Here is a 21650-nt window from a genome sequence, read left to right as displayed (position 1 = left end):
GCGAGCACACTCGCTCGGGTTCGCCTTGCCGAGTTCGGCGCCAGCCCGAGTGAAGCATGCTGACGCCTTTAGAACGAACCAAATGTATCGGGCATGTGGTGGTGTGCTAGTATGGATATTGAAATGTAGATGTGTGCCATTGGGCTAGCCCTAAGCTCCGCTCCTCCACCTCCTCAGTTTTACCTAAGGAGTTGGGTCTTTTAGATGAAACTTGGATGTGATTATTACTTGACTGGACAGTGGTTGCTGTGCAGGAGACTGAGGCAGTGGAGGCAGAGGTGGCCATCACCACTTTGTTGGCCTCCAGGAAGGCATCTTGGAAATTGTAGAGACACTTCTTCTTGGCGCCGTTCTTCCTCTCCCTGGGCAGGGGCTGTTGCTGCTCGGATGGCGAGGGGGAAGGAGATGAAGGGGGGTAGGCTCAGATGAGGCGGTGTGGGTGTGGTCCCGTAGCCGGAGGAGGAGGGGGCGGGGGAGGGGCACGTCGGGGTGGAGGGGTGGTCCCAGCATGTCCCCTGGATATGAAGACAAACATTTTATTTAACCAGGCAAGTCAACAAATTCTTATTTACAAGGATAGCCTGGCGAAAAACATTTGAAAAACAAGAGTTAGCCGCATGTTTAAGATCCTGTGTAAGTCCAAAGATTTAGATGGGTGAGAAAGAACATCAGACACAAACCATAAGGATGGCTGTTGCTGTATACAGAGTTAAAGTGTACATTGAATTCTATGGCACGAGGGTGGAACGATTCTACTTCATACAGCCAAAAGACACAAACACGACACTGAACCTTGTCGGGACCCATTCTTGTATAAACTACAGAGACCAAGTCACACCACACCCCTCGGACAAAGACACTGGTCCGACAGGAGGAGGAGGAGCTGGGGGAAGGAGGCTGAAATGGGAGTGGAATGGGGCCTCTTACTACAAGAGCAGGCATGTAGTTGCAGGCAACGGAGCTGAAATAAAATGAGGCCCTCTTCCTTTAGCCTACATCAGGGATGGCCGAATCATCCTCCTCTTGGAGAACTACTTGGTATGCAGGATTTTGCTCCAGCCCTGTTGTACCACACCTGATTGAGCTAATTAATTAATTATTCCGTGTGAGCAGCTGATTAGTAGAATCAGGTGGGCTATATTAGGTTTTGGAGTGAAAGTCTGCAGTAGGGTAGTTAGCTCCGTGGTGACGTTCCCTCACAGATCTAGGATCAGCTTTCCCTCCCCCAATCTTAACTGTAACCATTAGTGGGGAAAATGCTAAACGGACCCAGTACCAGCGTCAAGGGGCGGCTTCACCTTACACCAGCTCTCCAGGAGGAAGTTTGGTTGTCCATGGGCTAGATGAAGAGGTATGTTCTCACCTGGCAGGGGCTCCTGCAGCAGCACCGATGGGTTCCAGTTCTTCATCATGGCAGCGTCGCAGATATTCTCGAACTTGAGCGAGAGGCACTGCAGCGAGCTGTTCCAGTCGCCAGCGCCGCCGCCAAAGCAGTTCTGGTAGACGTGGTCCGGTAGGGAGGGGCTGAAGGCCTGCTGTTTGGGCCCAGTGTGGCTCGACATGGGGGCAGGGGGGAGAGGCTGGGAACAGGACAGAAGAGTTCTGTGTTTGATCTGACAATCTTGATGGTTGTACAGTAGGACCTCAGCGTTACTCTGGACCCTGACCTCTCTTTTGACGAAAATATCAAGAATATTTCAAGGGCAGCTTTTTTCCATCTTCGTAACATACTTTTTATCCAGAAATGATGCAGAAAAGCTAATCCATGCTTTTGTCACTTCTACATTAGACTACTGCAACGCTCTACTCGCCAGCTACCCGGGTAAAGCACTAAATAAACTTCAGTTAATGCTAAATACGACATTTTGAGTGCTAGCCTTGCCACACGCTAGTCACAAGCCTCCTTATTGTCCATAGAATTTCTAAGCAAACAGCTGGAGGCGGGGCTTTCTCATATAGAGCAATATTTTTATGGAATGGTCTGCCTATCGCAGACTCATCTCTTCAGTAGGTCCTACGATTGAGTGTAGTCTGGCCCAGGGGTGCGAAGGTGAACGGTAACTGCCCTTGCTGTCTCTGCCAGGCCAGCTCTCCTCTACAATGGGATTCTCTGCCTCTGACCCTATTACGTGGGCTGAGTCACTGACTTACTAGTGCTCTACCATGCCGTCCCTAGAAGGGGTGCAGTATCTATGCTGCAATAGTCTATGTGCCGGGTGGCTAGGGTCAGTCTGTCCTATCTGGCGTAATTCTCCTGTCTTATCTGGAGTCCTGTGTGCCTGATGACTCCTGGCTGTTTTTGACCCTGCTGGTCATCTATGAACGTTTGAAATTTTATTTTTATTTTACTTTTATTTAACTAGGCAAGTCAGTTAAGAACAAATTATTATTTACAATGACGGCCTACACCGGCCAAACCCGGACGACGCTGGGCCAATTGTGCGCCGCCCTATGGGACTCCCAATCACGGCCGGTTGTGATACAGCCTGGAATCAAACCAGGGGGTCTGTAGTGACGCCTCAAGCACTGAGATGCAGTGCCTTAGACCACTGCGCCACTCGGGAGCCCTGATGAACGATCTGGCCTTAATGGACATGTACTCTTATAATCTCCACCCGGCCCAGCCAGAAGAGGACTGGCCACCCCTTAGAGCCCGGTTCCTCTCTAAAGTTTCTGCTTTTCTAGGGAGTTTTTCCTAGCCACCGTGCTTCTACATCTGCATTGCTTGCTCTCTGGGGTTTTAGGCTGGGTTTCTGTATAAAAACTTTGTGACATCTGCTGATGTAAAAAGGGCTTTATAAATAAATGTGATTGATAGTCCTACAATAAAAATCATTTTATATTGAGCTTGCTTTTCAGTCCAGGAGTAGACTTAATCTGGGTCCGGGAAACTGGCACATGGTGCTTGGACCCTCAGCCCATATTAATTATGTATCTGAGAAAAAAGAAAAAAAAGTAATGCCAATAAATGGAATAAGGACCCCTAGTCTCTCAGCATATTTCCAATAGTGAGGCTTTTTACAACAACACTTGGCATAACCAAGTAGATTTGAGCTCATTTGATACAATGCGACCTCTTGTGGTATATCCATGCAATTACAGCAGAATTTCCAACCAAAAGGTATAACAGTTGAATCACTTCCTTGTGACTTCGGTTAAATCCCCCTGAAGGGAATGTATCAATGGGCAAATTCGTTTTGCATGCCCAGTGCCCCGGTTGGGTGGAGATTTCACTTAAGGACCAATGGAATGGTCTAAGATTTAAAACTCCACCCACCCGGGTCACCGGGCCATGCAAAACGAACTCGCCCAATGAAAAGTTCCCAGGGTGAAACCACCCAGAATTACCAGTTAAGAGGGATATGAGAGGTGTTACCACTCAAATCATATCCTTAAACTTAAATAATGTAAATCCCCATCAGTTTTCTAGACAATGTATAGCCAAATACAGTGTCTGTAACTAGGGCTGTGACGATTATAATTTTTGGTAATGATTGTCATGCAAATGACCACTGTTGAAAATTTGAACTTTGAAAATTTGCTACAACATACCTAATGAATACAACACAGCTTTGGTGAAACCGCTGTCTCAAAAACAAATGGATTTGAATGCTTGGAACTTTTGGAAATGCAGCTTCTCCTCCCGACCATGCAGTTCTGCTCGTAAAATGATTACCAACTTTACCCACTTCATGTAAAAATGAAAAACTGCTATTGGGTAAACTACACATAGTTCTATCCCCCATTCTCCTAAAATGAATGTACTAAGTCGATTATGGCGAGACCATTGAAATGGCTTTCACATATCAACATCCTTACAGAGCAGTGGTAAGATCAGTAAGGGACACAAGTAAAGGAAGCCTGTATCTGTCGAGCATTCAGGAGGAGTAAATAGAAGCTGCCCCTAACCTCAGACACAGGGTCAGATTTCAATCACCCCCCCGACACCCCAGGTCAGTATTGAAGTAGGGTAATAATCTGACCTTAGATCTGTGGTTAAGGGCAACATCTACCCCAAGCTAGTACAGTTTTGGTGGTATGTGTGTGTTCACTCACATTGCTGTGTGAAAGGGTGGGGCTGGGGTAGAGTGTGGGGTGCAGTAGAGGCCGGGGCAGGTGGGAGAGGTTGTGCAGAGGCAGGTGGCCGTGGATGTGGGGGTAGAGGTGGAGGGCTGGGTGGCTGGGGGTCTTGTCGCCGCCCCCGGTGAAGAACTGTTGGTGGCCGGAGGGGGGCGCGTGGAGCCGACTGGGGGAGGGGGGGGGAGCTGGGCCCAGGGGGGCGAGGGAGGACAGGTCCTGGTTGCACACATGGCACTCGCAGGCATGCTGTTGCACCTGGAATGAGAGAAACAAGATAGCTACCGTGAGTTTCTCTTGTCGTTTTGTCTCCTCCTTTCACCATTAAGACTACTGTGCGAGCGTTTTGAGCTAGATGGTGACATACCCAAACGGTATGGTATGTGGAGGCTGTGTGCCCCATGCATTGGAATCCATTCAAATTGAATAGAATCTTTCTCTAGGTATTTTATATCTCAGTAGGTTAACCTGATTAGAATTCTACCTCAAGCCATAGTTGTGTGGTGTGGTTGTACCTGTTGCTGGGGGTAGTAGGGCGGAGGGCTGTTTCTCTTCCCTGGGGAGAGCTCCCCCCGCTGCCCCGGAGGCTCCCCGCCGTTCTCCCCGTCAGCCTCCTCCTCATCGCCCACCGACGAACTACTGCTGCTGCTGCTCCCTCCAGGAGACTGGACAGAGAGAGAAATCAGAGGAAGATGGGAGAATGAGGGGAATGGAAAGAGACAGAGAGAGAAAGATGGAGGGGGGAGAGAGAGGGAGGGAGGAGGGGGGGCAGAGGATGAGAGGGAGAAAATGTTGAGAGAAAAACAGAGGGAGAGGGGAGGATAGAGATGTGGGGGGAGAGAGAAAGAGAGAAAGGCAGCAGGAATGAGTCAGAGTCAAATAACATTTCCTCAATCAAATCTTTCCCAGTCCAGGAACTTGGCACAGAAATTCAGCAGAGAAATGTGCCAAAGTTGCATTAAGGGCACCCGTCACACACGGTGTAGGGGTGAAGTTACCCCAGACGCTGATCTTGGGCCAGTTTTTCATTTTCCCCCCAAATGGTTAAGGTTAGGATTGGGGGAGGGGAAGCTGATCCTAGATCTGTACCTAGGGTAAACTTAACCCCGGAGCTGTCAACCACCCACACACCTCATCTTTGAGCGCCATGTTCTCCCCGCCTCCGTTGAGCTCGCTGTGCAGGCCGTTCATGCCGGCCACCACCCCCGGGTCCTCGTAGCCGCCCATGGGGTAGATGTCCGCAAACTTGCCCAACAGAGGAGGCACTTCGTCATCGTCGCTACCACTGCGAGGAGAGGAGGAAGAACAAAGAGAAAGTGAAAAAAAAGAAGGTAAATATTTAATGATAAAATGATTATAGGAAATTACATTACATTATTAGAGAGCACATACCTGATAACAAGGACTTATAACTACATATACCACAAAAGTAACCATAACCCCAATAAATACAACCATAACTCCATCTAGATAATGGGATAAATCCTGCTGGTATCATGAACTAGAGCTGGGCAATATGAACCAAAAAATCCTATCACAATAAATTGGATGTATTATCACGATAATGATAAATTCAACGACAAGTTTATAACATTAACAGTAATTTTTTTATATTACCCTTAAAAACTACTACTTTGAATGTTGCAGTTATCAATTGCAGCTATCAACAACTACACATATTAGCAATCCTATTTCATACTTCACATTTCTCTAGTAGGGACCTATAGGTTATTTATCGTAACGCACAATGTCAGCAAAATATCCACGATAAGTGGTCGGTGTCGATCATTTTTGCTTGATCGTCCCAGCTCTAGCATGAACTGATAAGGCCGTTCTTTGTGCATTTAGTACCAGTCAAAAGTTTGGACACACCTACTCATTCAAGGGTTTTTCTTTATTTTTACATTGTAGAATAATAGTGAAGACATCAAAACTATTTAATAACACATATGGAATCATGTGGTAACAAAAAGTTTTAAACAAATCAAAATATTTTATATTTGAGATTCTTCAAATAGCCACCCTTTGCCTTGATGACAGCTTTGCACACTCTTGGCATTCTCTCAACCAGCTTCACCTGGAATGATGAATGCTTTTCCTTCACTCTGCCATCCGACTCATCCCAAACCATCTCAATTGGGTTGAGGACGGGGGATTGTGGAGGCAAGGTCATCTGATGCAGCACTCCATCACTCTCCTTCTTGGTAAAAAAACCCTTAAACAGCCTGGAGGTGTGTTGGGTCATTATCCTGTTGAAAAACAAATGATAGTCCCACTAACCCCAAACCAGATGTGATGGCATATCGCTGCAGAATGCTGTTGTAGCCATGCTGGTTAAGTGTGCCTTGAATTCTAAATAAATCACAGACAGTGTTACCAGCAAAGCACCCCCACACCATAACACCTCCTCCTCCATGCTTTACGGTGGGAACTACATATGCGGAGATCATCCGTTCACCCACACCGCGTCTCACAAAGACATGGCGGTTGGAACCAAAAATCTCAAATTTGGACTGCAGACCAAAGGACACATTTACACCGGTCTAATGTCCATTGCTCGTGTTTCTTGGCCCAAGCAGGTCTCTTCTTATTATTGCTGTCCTTTAGTATTGGTTTCTTTGTAGCAATTCGACCATGAAGGCCTGATTCACACAGTCCCCTCTGAACAGTTGATGTTTAGATGTGTCTGTTACTCGAACTCTGTGAAGCATTTATTTGGGCTGCAATTTCTGAGGCTGGTAACTCTAATGAACTTATCCTCTGCAGCAGAGGTAACTCTGGGTCTTCCATTCCTGTGGTGGACCTCATGAGAGCCAGTTTCATCATAGCGCTTGATGGTTTTTGCGACTGCACTTGAAGAAACTTTCAAAGTCCCACTAAGCCTCCAGGCTGTGTAAGGGCTATTTTACCAAGAAGGCGAGTGATGGAGTGCTGCATCAGATGACCTGGCCTCTACAATCTCCCAACCTCAACCCAATTGAGATGGTTTGGGACGAGTCGGATGGCAGAGTGAAGGAAAAGCAGCCAACAAGTGTTCAGCATATGTGGGAACTCCTTCAAGACTGTTGGAAAAGCATTCCAGGTGAAGCTGGTTGAGAAAATGCCAAGAGTGTGCAAAGCTGTCAAGGCAAAGGGTGGCTATTTGAAGAATCTCAAATATCAAATATATTTTGATTTGTTTAAAATTTTTTGGTTACTACATGATTCCATGTGTCATTTCATAGTTGAGAGGTAAAACATACTAAAAAAGCAATACATTACAATAATGTACTATATATATATACAGTGGGGAGAACAAGTATTTGATACACTGCCGATTTTGCAGGTTTTCCTACTTACAAAACATGTAGAGGTCTGTAATTTTTATCATAGGTACACTTCAACTGTGAGAGACGGAATCTAAAACAAAAATCCAGAAAATCACATTGTATGATTTTTAAGTAATTAATTTGCATTTTATTGCATGACATAAGTATTTGATACATCAGAAAAGCTTAACTTAATATTTGGTACAGAAACCTTTGTTTGCAATTACAGAGATCATACGTTTCCTGTAGGTCTTGACCAGGTTTGCAAACACTGCAGGAGGGATTTTGGCCCACTCCTCCATACAGACCTTCTCCAGATCGTTCAGATTTCAGGCCTGTCGCTGGGCAATACGGACTTTCAGCTCCCTCCAAAGATGTTCTATTAGGTTCAGGTCTGGAGACTGGCTAGGCCACTCCAGGACCTTGAGATGCTTCTTACGGAGCCACTCCTTAGTTGCCCTGGCTGTGTGTTTCGGGTCGTTGTCATGCTGGAAGACCCAGCCACGACCCATCTTCAATGCTCTTACTGAGGGAAGGAGATTGTTGGCCAAGATCTCGCGATACATGGCCCCATCCATCCTCCCCTCAATACGGTGCAGTCGTCCTGTCCCCTTTGCAGAAAAGCATCCCCAAAGAATGATGTTTCCACCTCCATGCTTCACGGTTGGGATGGTGTTCTTGGGGTTGTACTCATCCTTCTTCTTTCCTCCAAACACGGCGTAGTGGAGTTTAGACCAAAAAGCTCTATTTTTGTCTCATCAGACCACATGACCTTCTCCCAATTCTCCTCTGGATCATCCAGATGGTCATTGGCAAACTTCAGACGGGCCTGGACATGCGCTGGCATGAGCAAGGGGACCTTGCGTGCGCTGCAGGATTTTAATCCATGACGGCGTAGTGTGTTACTAATGGTTTTCTTTGAGACTGTGGTCCCAGCTCTCTTCAGGTCATTGACCAGGTCCTGCCGTGTAGTTCTGGGTTGATCCCTCACCTTCCTCATGATCATTGATGCCCCACGAGGTGAGATCTTGCATGGAGCCCCAGACCGAGGGTGATTGACCGTCATCTTGAACTTCTTCCATTTTCTAATAATTATGCCAACAGTTGTTGCCTTCTCACCAAGCTGCTTGCCTATTGTCCTGTAGCCCATCCCAGCCTTGTGCAGGTCTACAATTGTATCCCTGATGTCCTTACACAGCTCTCTGGTCTTGGCCATTGTGGAGAGGTTGGAGTCGGTTTGATTGAGTGTGTGGACAGGTGTCTTTTATACAGGTAACGAGTTCAAACAGGTGCAGTTAATACAGGTAATGAGTGGAGAACAGTAGGGCTTCTTAAAGAAAAACTAACAGGTCTGTGAGAGCCGGAATTCTTACTGGTTGGTAGGTGATCAAATACTTATGTCATGCAATAAAATGCAAATTAATTACTTAAAAATCATACAATGTGATTTTCTGGATTTTTGTTTTAGATTCCGTCTCTCACAGTTGAAATGTACCTATGATAAAAATGACAGACCTCTACATGCTTTGTAAGTAGGAAAACCTGCAAAATCGGCAGTGTATCAAATAATTGTTCTCCCCACTGTATATATATATAGTACATTATTGTAATGTATTGCTTTTTTAGTATGTTTTACCTCTCAAAAGGTTTTTTCTGTGATATTTTATTGCTTTACATGATATACTCAGGTCTCGTTTGGAAAATACATTTGCTATTGTCTTCTGAATAAATAACTAAATATTTTATAAAACAAAGAAAATGCTACCCCTGGTCGACTTACAAGGTGGTGACGACCCCTTCTGGCAGGATGAGGCGCGGGTGCTGCTGTATGGTGATGGGGGAGCTGGAGGCCGAAGCGGACGCTGAGCTGCCCCCGGAGGAGAGACTGGGGGGGTGCACCTCGGCCAGGTAGTCCCGGTGCTGTGGGGGCTCCGTGACCTGAAGCGGCAGCTTGATGTGGAGGTCCTCGGCAATGGGCGAGTCCATGATGCCGCACGTCAGGATGTGGGAGAGGCTGCAGTCGTCGCAGGTGCATCTGGGGGAGGAGGGAGGATTGTTAATTAAAAGGGGGTTTCACAAAGGTTGGGTCGCAGGTGGCCAGTGGTGGTGTTCTAGGTCATCGTATATTGATGTGGTTCATGAGATGCTAAACACTGCTATACCCCATTTCCTTTCGGATCACTGAATAACACTGGGTACTGGCTAGAAACAATGGTTTGTTTTACTTTGGGTTAATAAATGATGAATAAAAACATACCCGGACAAAAAGGTTTGAATGTTTCATTGGACTTGTGTCATACAAAACCCACATAGGTTAAAAAAAAAAAGTATTTTACTTAGACACGCAACAAAGAAACAAAACGCACCATCTGTAAATCACAAGCAAAACGAATCCTACAAACTCACCGTCTTCGATAATTGCAATTTGGACAGTCTGGAATGCTGAGACGAGAGGAGAGCATTCTCATCGTGTCTGTAAAGTTACTGTCACCAGCTAAAGATTTCTTACTGTTGGTTAACTGCAAAGAGAAAAATAATACAATTCACGTACAGCAGTTTAAAAAGGTACACGGTCAAAATCTGTCCGACCAGTTTAACTATTTGTCCATCATACCTGTTCTTCTATAAACCTCCTCTGCTTAAAGAATTCCCAGTCTTCCTTCAGCATCCGTTGTTTTGTTTTCAAAGTCTGGAAATAGGTAGACATTAATTATGAGCTTTGACAGATTGAGGTCGAAATGTGTCGGCTTTTTAATAAATAAGAGCACCTATTCACCTTTTCTCTGTTGGACTATATAAATAATATGACATAAATAATAGGGTAAGGGTTAGGGAATAAAAAGATAGACAATGCTGACACCTACAGTAATTGTCTTATATTACATGTTTGATAAACCACTTACATTTTTGCTAATTAAAGACTTATGTGGTTCTGTCCGTTGATTTGTGAGATTCTGGCCCTCTACCTTAAAAAGCAGCTGCCAGAAAGAGAAAAACTAATTGTTAAGCATCAGAAAAACCAAAAGAAAACCTTCAGGACATCACAATATGTCATGGACATTTATTTAAGTCCCATTGTCACACACAAGGAACAGCCCGTGGAGAGTATCAGAGACAGGGATATTGTGTGTGTATGTGATGTGTTTCTCTCGGTCTGTGTGTGTGTACCTGTTCGTCGACGTAGTCGTCAATCCTCTTCTCACACTCCTGCCACTTGGCCGCCACGGCGGCCATCTCCTGCTCCAGCTGCTGGTAGCTCTCCAGCAGGGTCCTGTACATGTCCTCGCTGTACAAGTCGTGGGAGGCCATGCCGTGCCTAATCAGAAATTGCATAATTTTTTAAAGGAAACATTGGAAACACACAGCTAGGCCAGTTTATCATACAAATGGCCTATTTAGGTTTGAGGATCGACCGGGTTTAATGATGTTGCTATACTAAGACAAACTAAACGAAGGGATTATATAAGGAGACTATAAAAAAATATATATAATAATCCTCACAGAAGCATACACTTCAATAACATTATGGAGAAATCCTCTCCTTAATGGCTGTTTTGTCATTAGACTCAATCTTACCTCAGCTGTGCAACCAGTGCTGGTAAACTGCTGTGCAGGATGGGCTCGGAGAACACCAGGTTCTCAAAAAGGTGCTTGTTGTGCAGCTCCCACGTCACCTGGAACTTCTGCAGGTGTTCGTTCTCCTGTGGAACCCAGACAAAAAAAAAGTGTTAGAAAACAAGTTTATGCGGCCGGTCTAGCGGTAATGCCGCAGCCTCCGGCACGTCTACTGTGTTGGCATAGGGTCGAATCCAGCCCTTTGACGCAACCTTTCTGTCTTTCCCCACTATCATCCTCTATCACTATCTGCTAACTAAAATTAAAACATCTGAAAATCCTTTAATATACAGTGCGGTCCAACATTATTAACACCCTTGATGAAGATAAGCAAAAATAACTGCATAAAATAAATAATTAAAATACTGTGCTATATTGTATGCTCAAGCACACATCAAAAACCACAAAGGAATACTTAATTGGTCACAAAATCTACATTTTGCAATGGCCATCTCAGTCTCCGGACTTGAAACCCATTGAAAACATGTGGTTTGAATTGAAGAGGGCAGTCCATAAGCACAGACGAAGGATATCAAGGATCTGGAAGGGTTCTGTATGGAGGAATGTTCTAAGATCCCCCACAATGTGTTCTCCAACTGGTGTTTTTTAAATTTATTTTTAAGGCTCAGTGCCGTTATCCTCGAAAGGTGAAGTATTGAAAGGTTCATAATTTTGACCCCTACCGTGAGATAATTTTTTGTATTACTTGATAAACAAAATCGCTTTCTCTGAGCAATTGTATTAGTTTAAAATATAATTTACCAAATGTCTTTGAGCATAAAATATAGCTCAGTATTTAAATTATTTATTTTATCCAGTCATTTCTGCTCATCTTTGTCAATAATCTGGACCCCACTGTGTGTGTGTATATAACTTAACTGGAACGCCACCATTGTCAGGTGGCTTAACGGCTGCTACCCCATATTCCAGAACCACAGCAGTGGCAGCTGTCTAGGCTGATGACTATTGTCCCTAAGCTAAGGCGAAAAGTATGAGTCATCCTGTGACACCGTCTGTGGCTTGTACCTGAGTTCTGTGGAGATTCTAAAGCCTATGTTAATCCTGTGCGAGTTACTGAGGCAACGCTACTTATTAGCCTTCACCTATTGGGGGCAAGTCTGGTCTAACTCACGGCTGTCGCCAAAACTCAGGCTAAACCTCTAAAGAGACACTGAGCAACACCAAGCATTGTCCCTCTGTGCTAGTCTGATGCTAACAAAATGGCTAACACAAAGGCAACCATAAAGGCTAACGCAAAAGGCTAACGCAAAAGGCTAATGCAAAAGGCTAATGCAAAGGCTAGAACAAAGGCTAGCACAAAGGCTAGCACAAAGGCTAACAGTAAGGCTAACAGTAAGGCTAACAGTAAGGCTAACAGTAAGGCTAACAGTAAGGCTAGCGCAATGGCTAGCGCAATGGCTAACAGAAATGCTAACCCTGAAAGTTATTGAGCAAGACTGTTTGTTAGCCCACTGGTCTAAGACTATGCTATTTCTAATGCTAACGTGATGCTATCTTTAATGCTATTGCTAACAGCGGAAGACTCACCAGGGTAAGGAGGAAGCTGCTGATGGTGCGCGCAGCCTGGCAGAGGGCGCTGTACTCCTCCAGGAGCAGCGAGATGAACTGGTGGGCCTGCGGGGGGCCCTGAGCGGCGGCCGCTGCAGCCTTGGAGCTGGTCGACAGGTGCTTGAGCAGGCGCACCTTCATTTCTAGGACGTACTCGCGGGCCTGCTGCTCCAGCCTCTGGTAGAGCTGGTACGGGTCCTTCTCGCACAGCCTGAACAGGAGGTGGGCAAGATGGACATCATAAGACCCGGTGTACAATAGGCTAATACAATAGCACAATATGCTAATACTTGTAGTGATTATCTATGGTGGTCCGTCATATGATCAGACCTGTGTCAAATGCATCTCAAACACTTTCAAATGACTTGAGTTTGATTTCGTTTTCCTGGTACAACGTAACAGATGGCCTAGCCCATAGTAGTAGCACAGAGGAAGGTTTAGCCTCTGAAATGGCTTACCATTTTCTGAAGGTATTCTCTTATCTGGCAAAATTGGGTAAGGAAAAGTGAGGTAACCACTCCTAAATAATTACTCTGGTACTCTTGTCAGATAACTGATCACTTTGAAGATTAAAGTGAAAAGATGGACGTGAAAAGAGGATGGTAGGGATGGGAGAGAGCATGGAGGGCAAAAGGGAAGAAAGGAATGAGGCAGGAAGCAGCGAGAGATGGAGGGTAGGAAGGAGAGAGTGTAAAGGAATGTAGGAGGGAAGGAAAGATGATAGGAAGGAATAGAAACAGGGGGGAAAGGAGGAATGCAGAGGCAAACGGAGGGAAAGAGGGTGGAAGACATGCTGCCTTCTCTCTAGCTGGGTCTTCTTACCTGTCCACCAACTCCTTCATGCCCTCCTTGTCGCGGTCCAGGGGCTGGTCGTGGTCGTCGGACAGCGGCGTGCCTGTCTGGCGGTAGATGCACCGCACTAGGTAGCGTACCTCCGACCAGTGGTTCTGCAGCTGCTGGGACTCGCGCTCGGACTCGGCCGAAATCTCCCTAGAGGGGGTGAAGGTCAAAGAGGTAATTCTGATGCATCAGTGAGAGGTCACTGGGTGCTCTTAGACAACTGTTTCCATGGAAAACAGCCCAATCAAACCACACATCAACAAACTTCCCTCCCCCCCGTCAGCGTGTGAAGCCGATGGTTGATGACTGACAGATTACGACTGACAGGCAGAACAATGAACAGGAATCCATGTCATTTTCCAACAAAAATCATAGTTAAAGACCGTGCTAAACTATTTCCAAACATTTTACATGAAAGTGGGGGCAAATTGTTTTGCACTCTGTGCAACGTTGTGCCGGAAGTCAAGAGTCAACAAAGCATGTGAAAAGAATTTCCAAACAAGAGAATGTAAAAACTCCACCAAACTCCACCAAAAAACAAAAAAAATTACAACTGCCGCTCAAAATTCGCTCTATTCATTAAAATCACAATTTAACCAACACCCATCTATTTTTGTGACTACATGGGCCTACCAATTGTTTTTTAAGTATTGAAACCAAACCATATGGATTTGAATGAAAAGTATTTTAATAAACATGAAAAGACAAATGTAAGAAGCGAACATCACTTCAAATAGGCTACATGTCATATTACACAGCATATAAACACTCCAAATAGGTCAGGAGCTAGACAGGGAGCCTAAGAAGGAACGGAAATGAATTATTTAGGCTATATTATTCCAATTATTTCAAGAAATACATTGTGAAGCATTTGCGAGTGCGACACAGTAGGCTGGTAGGGACATAAAGGACTCAGCATTTAAACATTTTGTAGTATTAAATAATTAGTCTATAAATTGCCCATATAGGATGTGACATAGAATTAAATATAAATTAAACGAAAAATTATGGTGTATAGATAATAGAACGAAAAATTTAAGAGATCTGATTTTTTTTTACTAAATACTTTGCTACAATGACACACTTAGTTATCTACCCACCTCGTTCCTTTCTTTTAGTATTACGCTTTTGGGATATGTGTCTTTTCAGATTGCACAATGATTCTTTAGTTGTGGACACTACATCACCGCACTCCTTCTCTTGGTCCTCATCTTTGTAAGTCACCTTGATTTATCAGTTTCTTTATGAAAATATTTAGTGAACTCCATGACAGTAGCTAAAGCAAGGGGCTGTAGCAGCACACAAGTAGATTACAAATGCATCCTGGGCCGGGCATGCCCTGAGCTCATGAAGTGAGCGCTACTGGAGCGAAATTGGAGCTGGCGAGATTGCCGACGCTCCAGCCTTTGGGAATCTCGCGCCAGTCAAATTGGGCACGCTCCGCTCCAGCTCCGCTCACATACTCTGGTCCTAACACCCACCACAAAAGAGCAGATCAACGTGACCTAAGCAATAGCAGGGACATCTGTGGTAGTAATGTGCATTTCGCGAAAGAGTCGTTCTTTTTGAATGACTCTTGACTGATTCGAGAATCATTATTATTTTTTGTTTTAACTGCTGGCCGCAATAAATCAAGAATTTCAGTGAAGGATTGATACACGCTCCTCTGGCTCAGCGGCTCTAGAGACATGTTCAGACCAACAACTGTCTATCATATGTGCGCACAAGAAAATAGATCATGCTGCAGGCAGCATAGACGTATTCTGCTTAAAATCATACTAGAACTGAGCACATTACTTTTTATTGCTTTAAATTAAATGAACATGACCAACAACAACAAAAATCTTCACCAATTTGTTTTGCCACAGATAACAAAAATACTTTGCAGATCCTGGAGGGACTAGATATCAGTCATGGGTTAAAGTGGAAATATTTTGGGCGACCCAACCAAATTCACATAGAAATGTGAGTTTAGATGTACCATTCTACTTGAAAGCAAGTCTAGGAAGCGGTAGATCTGTTCTATGTGCACTATTTCTATGCTTCCCGTTCTTAAGTTTTGTTTTTGAGTCTTTTACTTTCGGTTTTGTACACCAGCTTCAAACAGCTAAAACAACATTTTTGGTTATGGAAAATATATTTCACAGCGGTTTAGATGGTACAATGATTCTCTACAATACACTAGCTTATTTTGTCGCATAAACTGAAATTTGGCAACCAGGAAATGGCAGAGCGATTTCTGCATAGTGCAACTTTAAAATAGTATTTGCATTCTTTGAAACATTGAGAATTTCACTGAGCCTGCCTGGAGCGCTACATGGGCGGTGTTTGCACTTTTGAGACTATCCCATTGGTTCCATTGCACCAGGCAAGCTCAATCAAGTGCAGTTAGAGAACTAAAACCAGCGGTTGTTTCGTCCACTCCAGCCATAGATTTCCAGTCAAGTCCCGTTCTGGGGCGCTGTGAAACCAGACTGTTCGACAGAGAGAGAGCCGGCTGGTGGACGAGATTAGTCATTATCTGACAATGCTAGAAAGGATGGTAGCACAGGTGGTGCCTTCTAGAAACTTCCTGAACACATAGGCTAGCTCAATATGTCAAACGACAAACACTTTCGTCCTTTCAAGCGTGGTCATCTAGTGACCACCACAACGGCGTCCATCCAGCTCACCGTCTCTCGTTGCAGGCCTCACAACTGCACACTGTGTCAGCAGTCATAGGGATGGTGAGGTCCGGGGCGGGAAGAGTTGGGAGGGTTGGGGGCGTGCCACCATTGGTCAGTCTGCCCCCCGCGGCTGGCAGCTCCTGGCCCAAGCCTCCGTTACCCACAGGCATGTGCAACAGGAAGTCTTGGCTCTGGGGGAATGAGAAATGACAGGGCATCAGAACGTGCATCAACACCAATAAATGCAAAAAAGCAGTGATAATGCAACCAAGCGCGACCATAAACGTGAGTTAACGTAACCAACTGTCACCTTAGGTCTGTCCTCTGAAGTATTTCATTGCAGCAAAGTGCACAGAGGTCGATGCTTATTATACTAGAGACGAAATTCCAGAACAGGAAGGAAATTAGAGAACGTAATCAAGCAAATAGCAGAAAAAGAGGGAAAGAAAAACAAGTGCATTCCAGGACAGAGGGGCACTCCAGGAATTGTCGGGCTCTTCCCAACTTTGGAATTCTATTAACCTAGCCATTAGTTGCTAGACGTCGCCAACACAGAGTGGCCCTTATGAGTGAGGCAAGGCAGTACACGCGGAACAGCCATTAAAATGAAGGCATCAGCAAGAGAGACATCTAAACACTGGTTTGGCTTTCTGTCTGATGTCATTATCTCCCGCTGATAGGAAAGGAGGAACCAAAGCCTCTATAATGCTGAGTCATCAGACAGACGGAAACTGTACTGTTATACAATGTGTGTGTTTGGTCAGGACTCAGGTGTTTCAGCTCCTTGCTGTACTCCACCTGTAGCGTGCCTGTTTCCCCCTCTTTGTGTGTGTGGTTCGCGTCTGTATGGTACATGTCGGTCTGGTACGCGTCGATCGGTCTGTCTCTCTCTCTGGCCGTGTTCGAGAGCATCAAATCGGTGATGCATTGTGGGTAAATGGTGACGGACTGACTCATCTACAAATAATAATGAGTAGTTATTTATGATACAAGGTAATTTGTAGATCAGTCAGCCAGCAGTCGCCTGCAAGCCCTCTGTCTGTCAATGTACCTCTTTATTCCTTGTTGTGCTCTACCTTTAGTATGCCTGTCATCATCTCGCTCTTTTGCGCCGTCTCTATGGGTGTGTTCGAGCAGCAACGCTAACAAAGCCGACTGTAGACGAAAATCAGCAAGTGAAGTCGGGGGAGGCATCTGCGACAGTCGAAAGTCGGACACTGTGGTGGTTTTCCAACATCAAGGAAGTGTCAACATAGCTGCTATTGTTTATAGAAGTTGTTCTTTATAAATGTCCAAATAAAACATTTCTACACCCCCATATCACACTCACAAACTGAAAACATAACGTGTGTTAAATTAATTGATTACAGAGGTCTCAATTATCACTTTCGTTTGTATCCCCTGTATCTTTAGAATCGCAGTAAAGTTGGTTCCTGTTTCAGTCACATTCGCGTGGGTCAACCAAAAACACCCTAATGATTGATTGACAAATAGTGCCTCCCACAATGCAGGTGATGGCTGCATGGTGCAGTTGGTGAGAAGCAACTGCAGCAACTTGAAGGCGACTTCATAAGAAACTGCATGACCTTTGATCACATGGTTTTTGTCAAGTTCATGCAGTCGACCTGGAGGTGCAAGTCGGAAAATGTTTATCCGCATAATGCAACACACTTTGAAAGGCCTAGACAAAATGTATCTGCTTGAACGCGCCCGGTTTCTGTTACTTGATGTAATCCACCAATGCCTGCCTGCATCCATCTAGGGCTTGGCTATCCACTAACTGTACACAAATATCCACTTAAACAGCCTTTATCATTCAGTTCATTGGTCCAGCATCACCTTTTCATCACCCCTACTTCTCCCTCCCTCCACCCACACCCCCTCCACCAGCCTGTGGTGACTCACCACCAGCGACTGCTCCAGGGCGGCGTGGCGGTCCTCCTTCTCCACCGTGCGCCGGCAGTCGGGGCACACCCACAGGGGCAGCTGCAGAGCGCTGGGGGACTTGGGGGACTGCGCCATACCGTTCTGCCCCGCCCCGGGGAGCCCCGTGTCAGGATGGAGTGTGCTGTCAGGCTTGCGCTCACTCCGGCACAGGAGGCAGCGGTCGCCTGTGGTGGAGTATGGGGCCCTCTGGCTCAGGCCAAATGTGAACGGGGTCTGGTGGTTGGAGACGGAGTGGATGTCAGTTAGACGAGTGTGTGTAGGACTACTGTAGTGGCAGTAACCAGTAGCTACTAACTTTTCCTCCAATATGTAGCCTACCCAGGCAGGTTCCAAAGTTAATTAAGACAGGGTCACGAGCAGTAAGCACAAACGGGTGGAAAATGTTTTAAATTGGAAACTGATTGGTAGCTATTATTGGTCATAACGTTTAGGATGGGCCTTCTCCATTTCAAAACCTTTTCATATATGTTGTGCCTACTGAACGCCACCCCGGGGCTTTTCAGTCCACACAGAAAGTGACACTCACAGCGGACAAGCTGACACGCTGATGCTGATCTATGTTACCGTAGGCCTAACTGGAGAAGCTGCAGAGACAGAGTGAGTGATGCATTACCTGAAGGACTCCAGAGAAGTCAGAATTCACCGGCCCCTCCGAAAACTGTGGCGTAACGTTACCGTTCATAGGGACCTGGAGGACACAAAGGGCCCGACATGAACCAACACCTCCGGAGTCACCCCTCTCATTAGCACTGATGCCAAGCGTCAATTACAAGGCTATCTGAAGCATGTTAGCACTTGACCTGGCTGGGGGCTACTTGGCCACACACAATTAAGGTTAGTCTCCAAATTACGTTATTTGAACTACAAATAAAACACAAAGCAGTTGATGATGTGTCCTGGCGATATTTCAAGGAACATATGCAGATATTATGTTTCATATTAATGCTCGGTCCAGCAGTATATTGACACGGCCAGCAAGTTCACCTGCTGTTTCTGTCTTCCACAGTTGATCTTTACATAAGCGGAGTGTAGTCTCGATTTGGAGTTGATAGATCAAATGCAGTGTATGTATGCACTATGCAAAGATTTTGTAAACATCTGAAGAATGAATCAAAAGACATTGATGAGGTAAACAAGAGGTTTTTATGAGAAAATTATATTACTTCTTAGATGTAAATAATAGTCCTGACTAGTGTAAATACTGAGCAGATCTAGGCAAATTCCTTCCACAATAAGTTACGTTCATCTTGAGCTTTCCAAGAAACAAAGATTTAAGATAAGACCACTATCATAATCACTGATGTTGCTAGGCCTATATTCTGCCACGTTCAGTATTCACAATATGCGTTCTCCTCACAATTTATTTTCTGGAACCTTTGTCTACATCCCAAATGGCACCCTTTTCCCTACATAGTGCACTACATTTGACCAGAGTCCTGTGGGACCTTGTCAAAAGTAGTACATTATATAGGGAATAGGGTGCCATTTGGGATGCAGCCTGTCACCTCAAAGTCTCCTCCTAGCTGCTTTGTTTGTCTTGGGTGGGACTGACCCCAAACCTCCCCAAGACAGGTAGCAGATGCCATGTAAAGTAAGTACACTACCCAGCATCTCTTGACAGCCGTCTTTCTCTCTCCTTGACTACACAACCAACAACATGTATAATTTGACCAATAACCGGTCCTGCAAGAGATAGGGCCAACTGAATGTGTATGATGGAGAAACTGTCTGGCATATAGGCTAGCTAGGCTAATTAAACTCAATCTTTGAATGAGTGAGTGCAATACAATGCGTTGCATTTTGCTCAAATCAGACTTGCCTTGGATTTGCTTAGACAGTGACTAGGTATGCAAGTTATTAACAAGTCTGCATTATGGACTTGTTTGGGACTATTGGCTCATCATATGAGAAAGTTCTTCAGCCCTAAAGATGGTAAACCGACTCGCATATGCAGCCAATGTGACGTACACATGATAGGCCTAGTCTTCGGTGATTAGTGGATGTTGTTTCCTAGCTAATGTTGTCATATAGAGAAGACTGACAAGGCATTGCTACAATATATTGAGAGGGAGACAAGAAACCATGAGTAAAGCAAGACACTCAATATGCCATTTGACAGCCAAGTATGTAATTTTAGCTATGCCATTGGTATATTGCAGGATGGTGGTTGTGGAAGTAACTTGGCTCACTTGGCTGTCTGACAGTAGTCTTGCAGTTGTCTTACACCTTACGACCTAACTAGTAATGACCTACCTATTAAATAATTGGTTTGAGTAAACAAACTATAGGCCTACTTAGCAGGCTAACCCGATGACACTGACAGACTCGACTGAGACTTCCTGTTTGTAAACAGTAACGTTAGTCTGGTGAGCCACTACTCCTGCTAAAATTGTGAATATGAAAACACCAGACAAGAAATGAAAGGCCAACTGGCTGTCCAAATTGTCGCGCATTACTAGCTAGCTAAATACTGTTAATAGTTAGCTGCTAGTCAGGTACAATACGTAAGTTTAAGGGCACAGTGCAGTGGCGATGGTCAGTTTGGTCATAGCTAACGTTTGTTACTGGCTAACTAGCTAGCGTGTAAACTAACGTCCACTCACACAACGTCGCGAACAGTTAGCTAGCTAACGTAGTTAGCTAATAAGATAACGACTGTCGAGTAAACAAATTCTGCTATTTTCGGGCTGTCAACATTGTGGTTGTCGAGTAGCTAGAACAAGACGGCTATAAACGTCAGCCAGGCTAGTTTATGTTCAAGTTGAGCAAGTAGCTAACGTTAGAACTAACGCGTTACCTTATAAAGAAAGTTCACTAGTTAGCCAGCTAAACTAACTTGTTGGCTGTTGTCGACGTCAGGTTGCCATATCAGGAGTTAGCTAACGTTAGCTAGTTAACTAGCTAGCTTCCTCAGTAGCTTAACTAACTAGCTAGCTAGCTACTGAAGAATGTCAGGCCTCAAATGTATCGCAAACTCTAGTGTTCAACACGTCGACTGTATATTCTCACCTCTCCGTTCAGGCCTGTGATAGAGGCCATGTTCCCATTTCCAGAGCTCCCTGATGTCAAAAAGCCCATGGCAGACACGGGTGTTTCCGTGGCTTGAGGACACAGGGCCGTGGCTGAAACCCCGGCCTTGCCACTGGTACTGCAGACAGTACTACTGCAGCTACTGCTGCCACCGCCCCGCTTGTTCTTCCTGCGTTTAGCTCCTCGTTTAGCATCGGTTGGACTCATTTTCCCACAAAAGTCAGAGACAACTTGCCGTCCAGTACAGGCAGGGTCTCAGGTGGAATTTCTAGCTCAAATCCCTCTGGTATAAATAGAGGATATTTTAAAGACTTCCAGTAAGACAGCCACCCAGTACCTTCAGAGTCCTAACAGACTTGAGATTCCAATATGGCCACTGGACAGGAATTGGCTGCTCGAGCTTGCGTTGCAACAGTACGTCCCACTCTCTCTTTGAGGATTCATGGGAAATGCTGTTTTTAAATTAGTGATGGTGAGATGAATGATGACAAACTGGTTTTCTGACTGTATCCCCAAAATTGGGGAAAACGCCAGAAGTGACCATTCATGATCCCATTCACAACCACTCCTGTTCATCAATGCAAGTGGCAATTTGTAG

General features: G+C 45.1%; 1 protein-coding gene across 1 annotated transcript in view; it reads right to left on the bottom strand.

The window, feature by feature from the left end:
* The window catches only part of LOC123484505 (protein FAM193A-like), a 30193-nt gene extending 8770 nt beyond the window's left edge, over window positions 1-21423 (bottom strand). Inside the window, 18 exon segments of the mRNA XM_045214929.1 lie at window positions 229-420; window positions 471-515; window positions 1364-1580; window positions 4057-4335; window positions 4593-4742; window positions 5209-5362; window positions 9166-9420; window positions 9792-9904; window positions 10000-10074; window positions 10289-10363; window positions 10554-10701; window positions 10962-11086; window positions 12549-12780; window positions 13392-13559; window positions 16082-16266; window positions 17981-18235; window positions 18636-18710; window positions 21032-21423. Coding sequence (XP_045070864.1) covers window positions 229-420; window positions 471-515; window positions 1364-1580; window positions 4057-4335; window positions 4593-4742; window positions 5209-5362; window positions 9166-9420; window positions 9792-9904; window positions 10000-10074; window positions 10289-10363; window positions 10554-10701; window positions 10962-11086; window positions 12549-12780; window positions 13392-13559; window positions 16082-16266; window positions 17981-18235; window positions 18636-18710; window positions 21032-21259 — 2971 coding nt within the window. The 5' untranslated portion in view covers window positions 21260-21423.
* Window positions 21424-21650: the final 227 nt, after the last annotated feature.

The sequence above is a fragment of the Coregonus clupeaformis genome, chromosome 5, assembly GCF_020615455.1.
Source record: "Coregonus clupeaformis isolate EN_2021a chromosome 5, ASM2061545v1, whole genome shotgun sequence".
Taxonomy (NCBI): Eukaryota; Metazoa; Chordata; class Actinopteri; order Salmoniformes; family Salmonidae; genus Coregonus; species Coregonus clupeaformis.
Note: the sequence above shows the minus strand (reverse complement) of the source record. Positions and strands in the feature narration are given on the sequence as shown.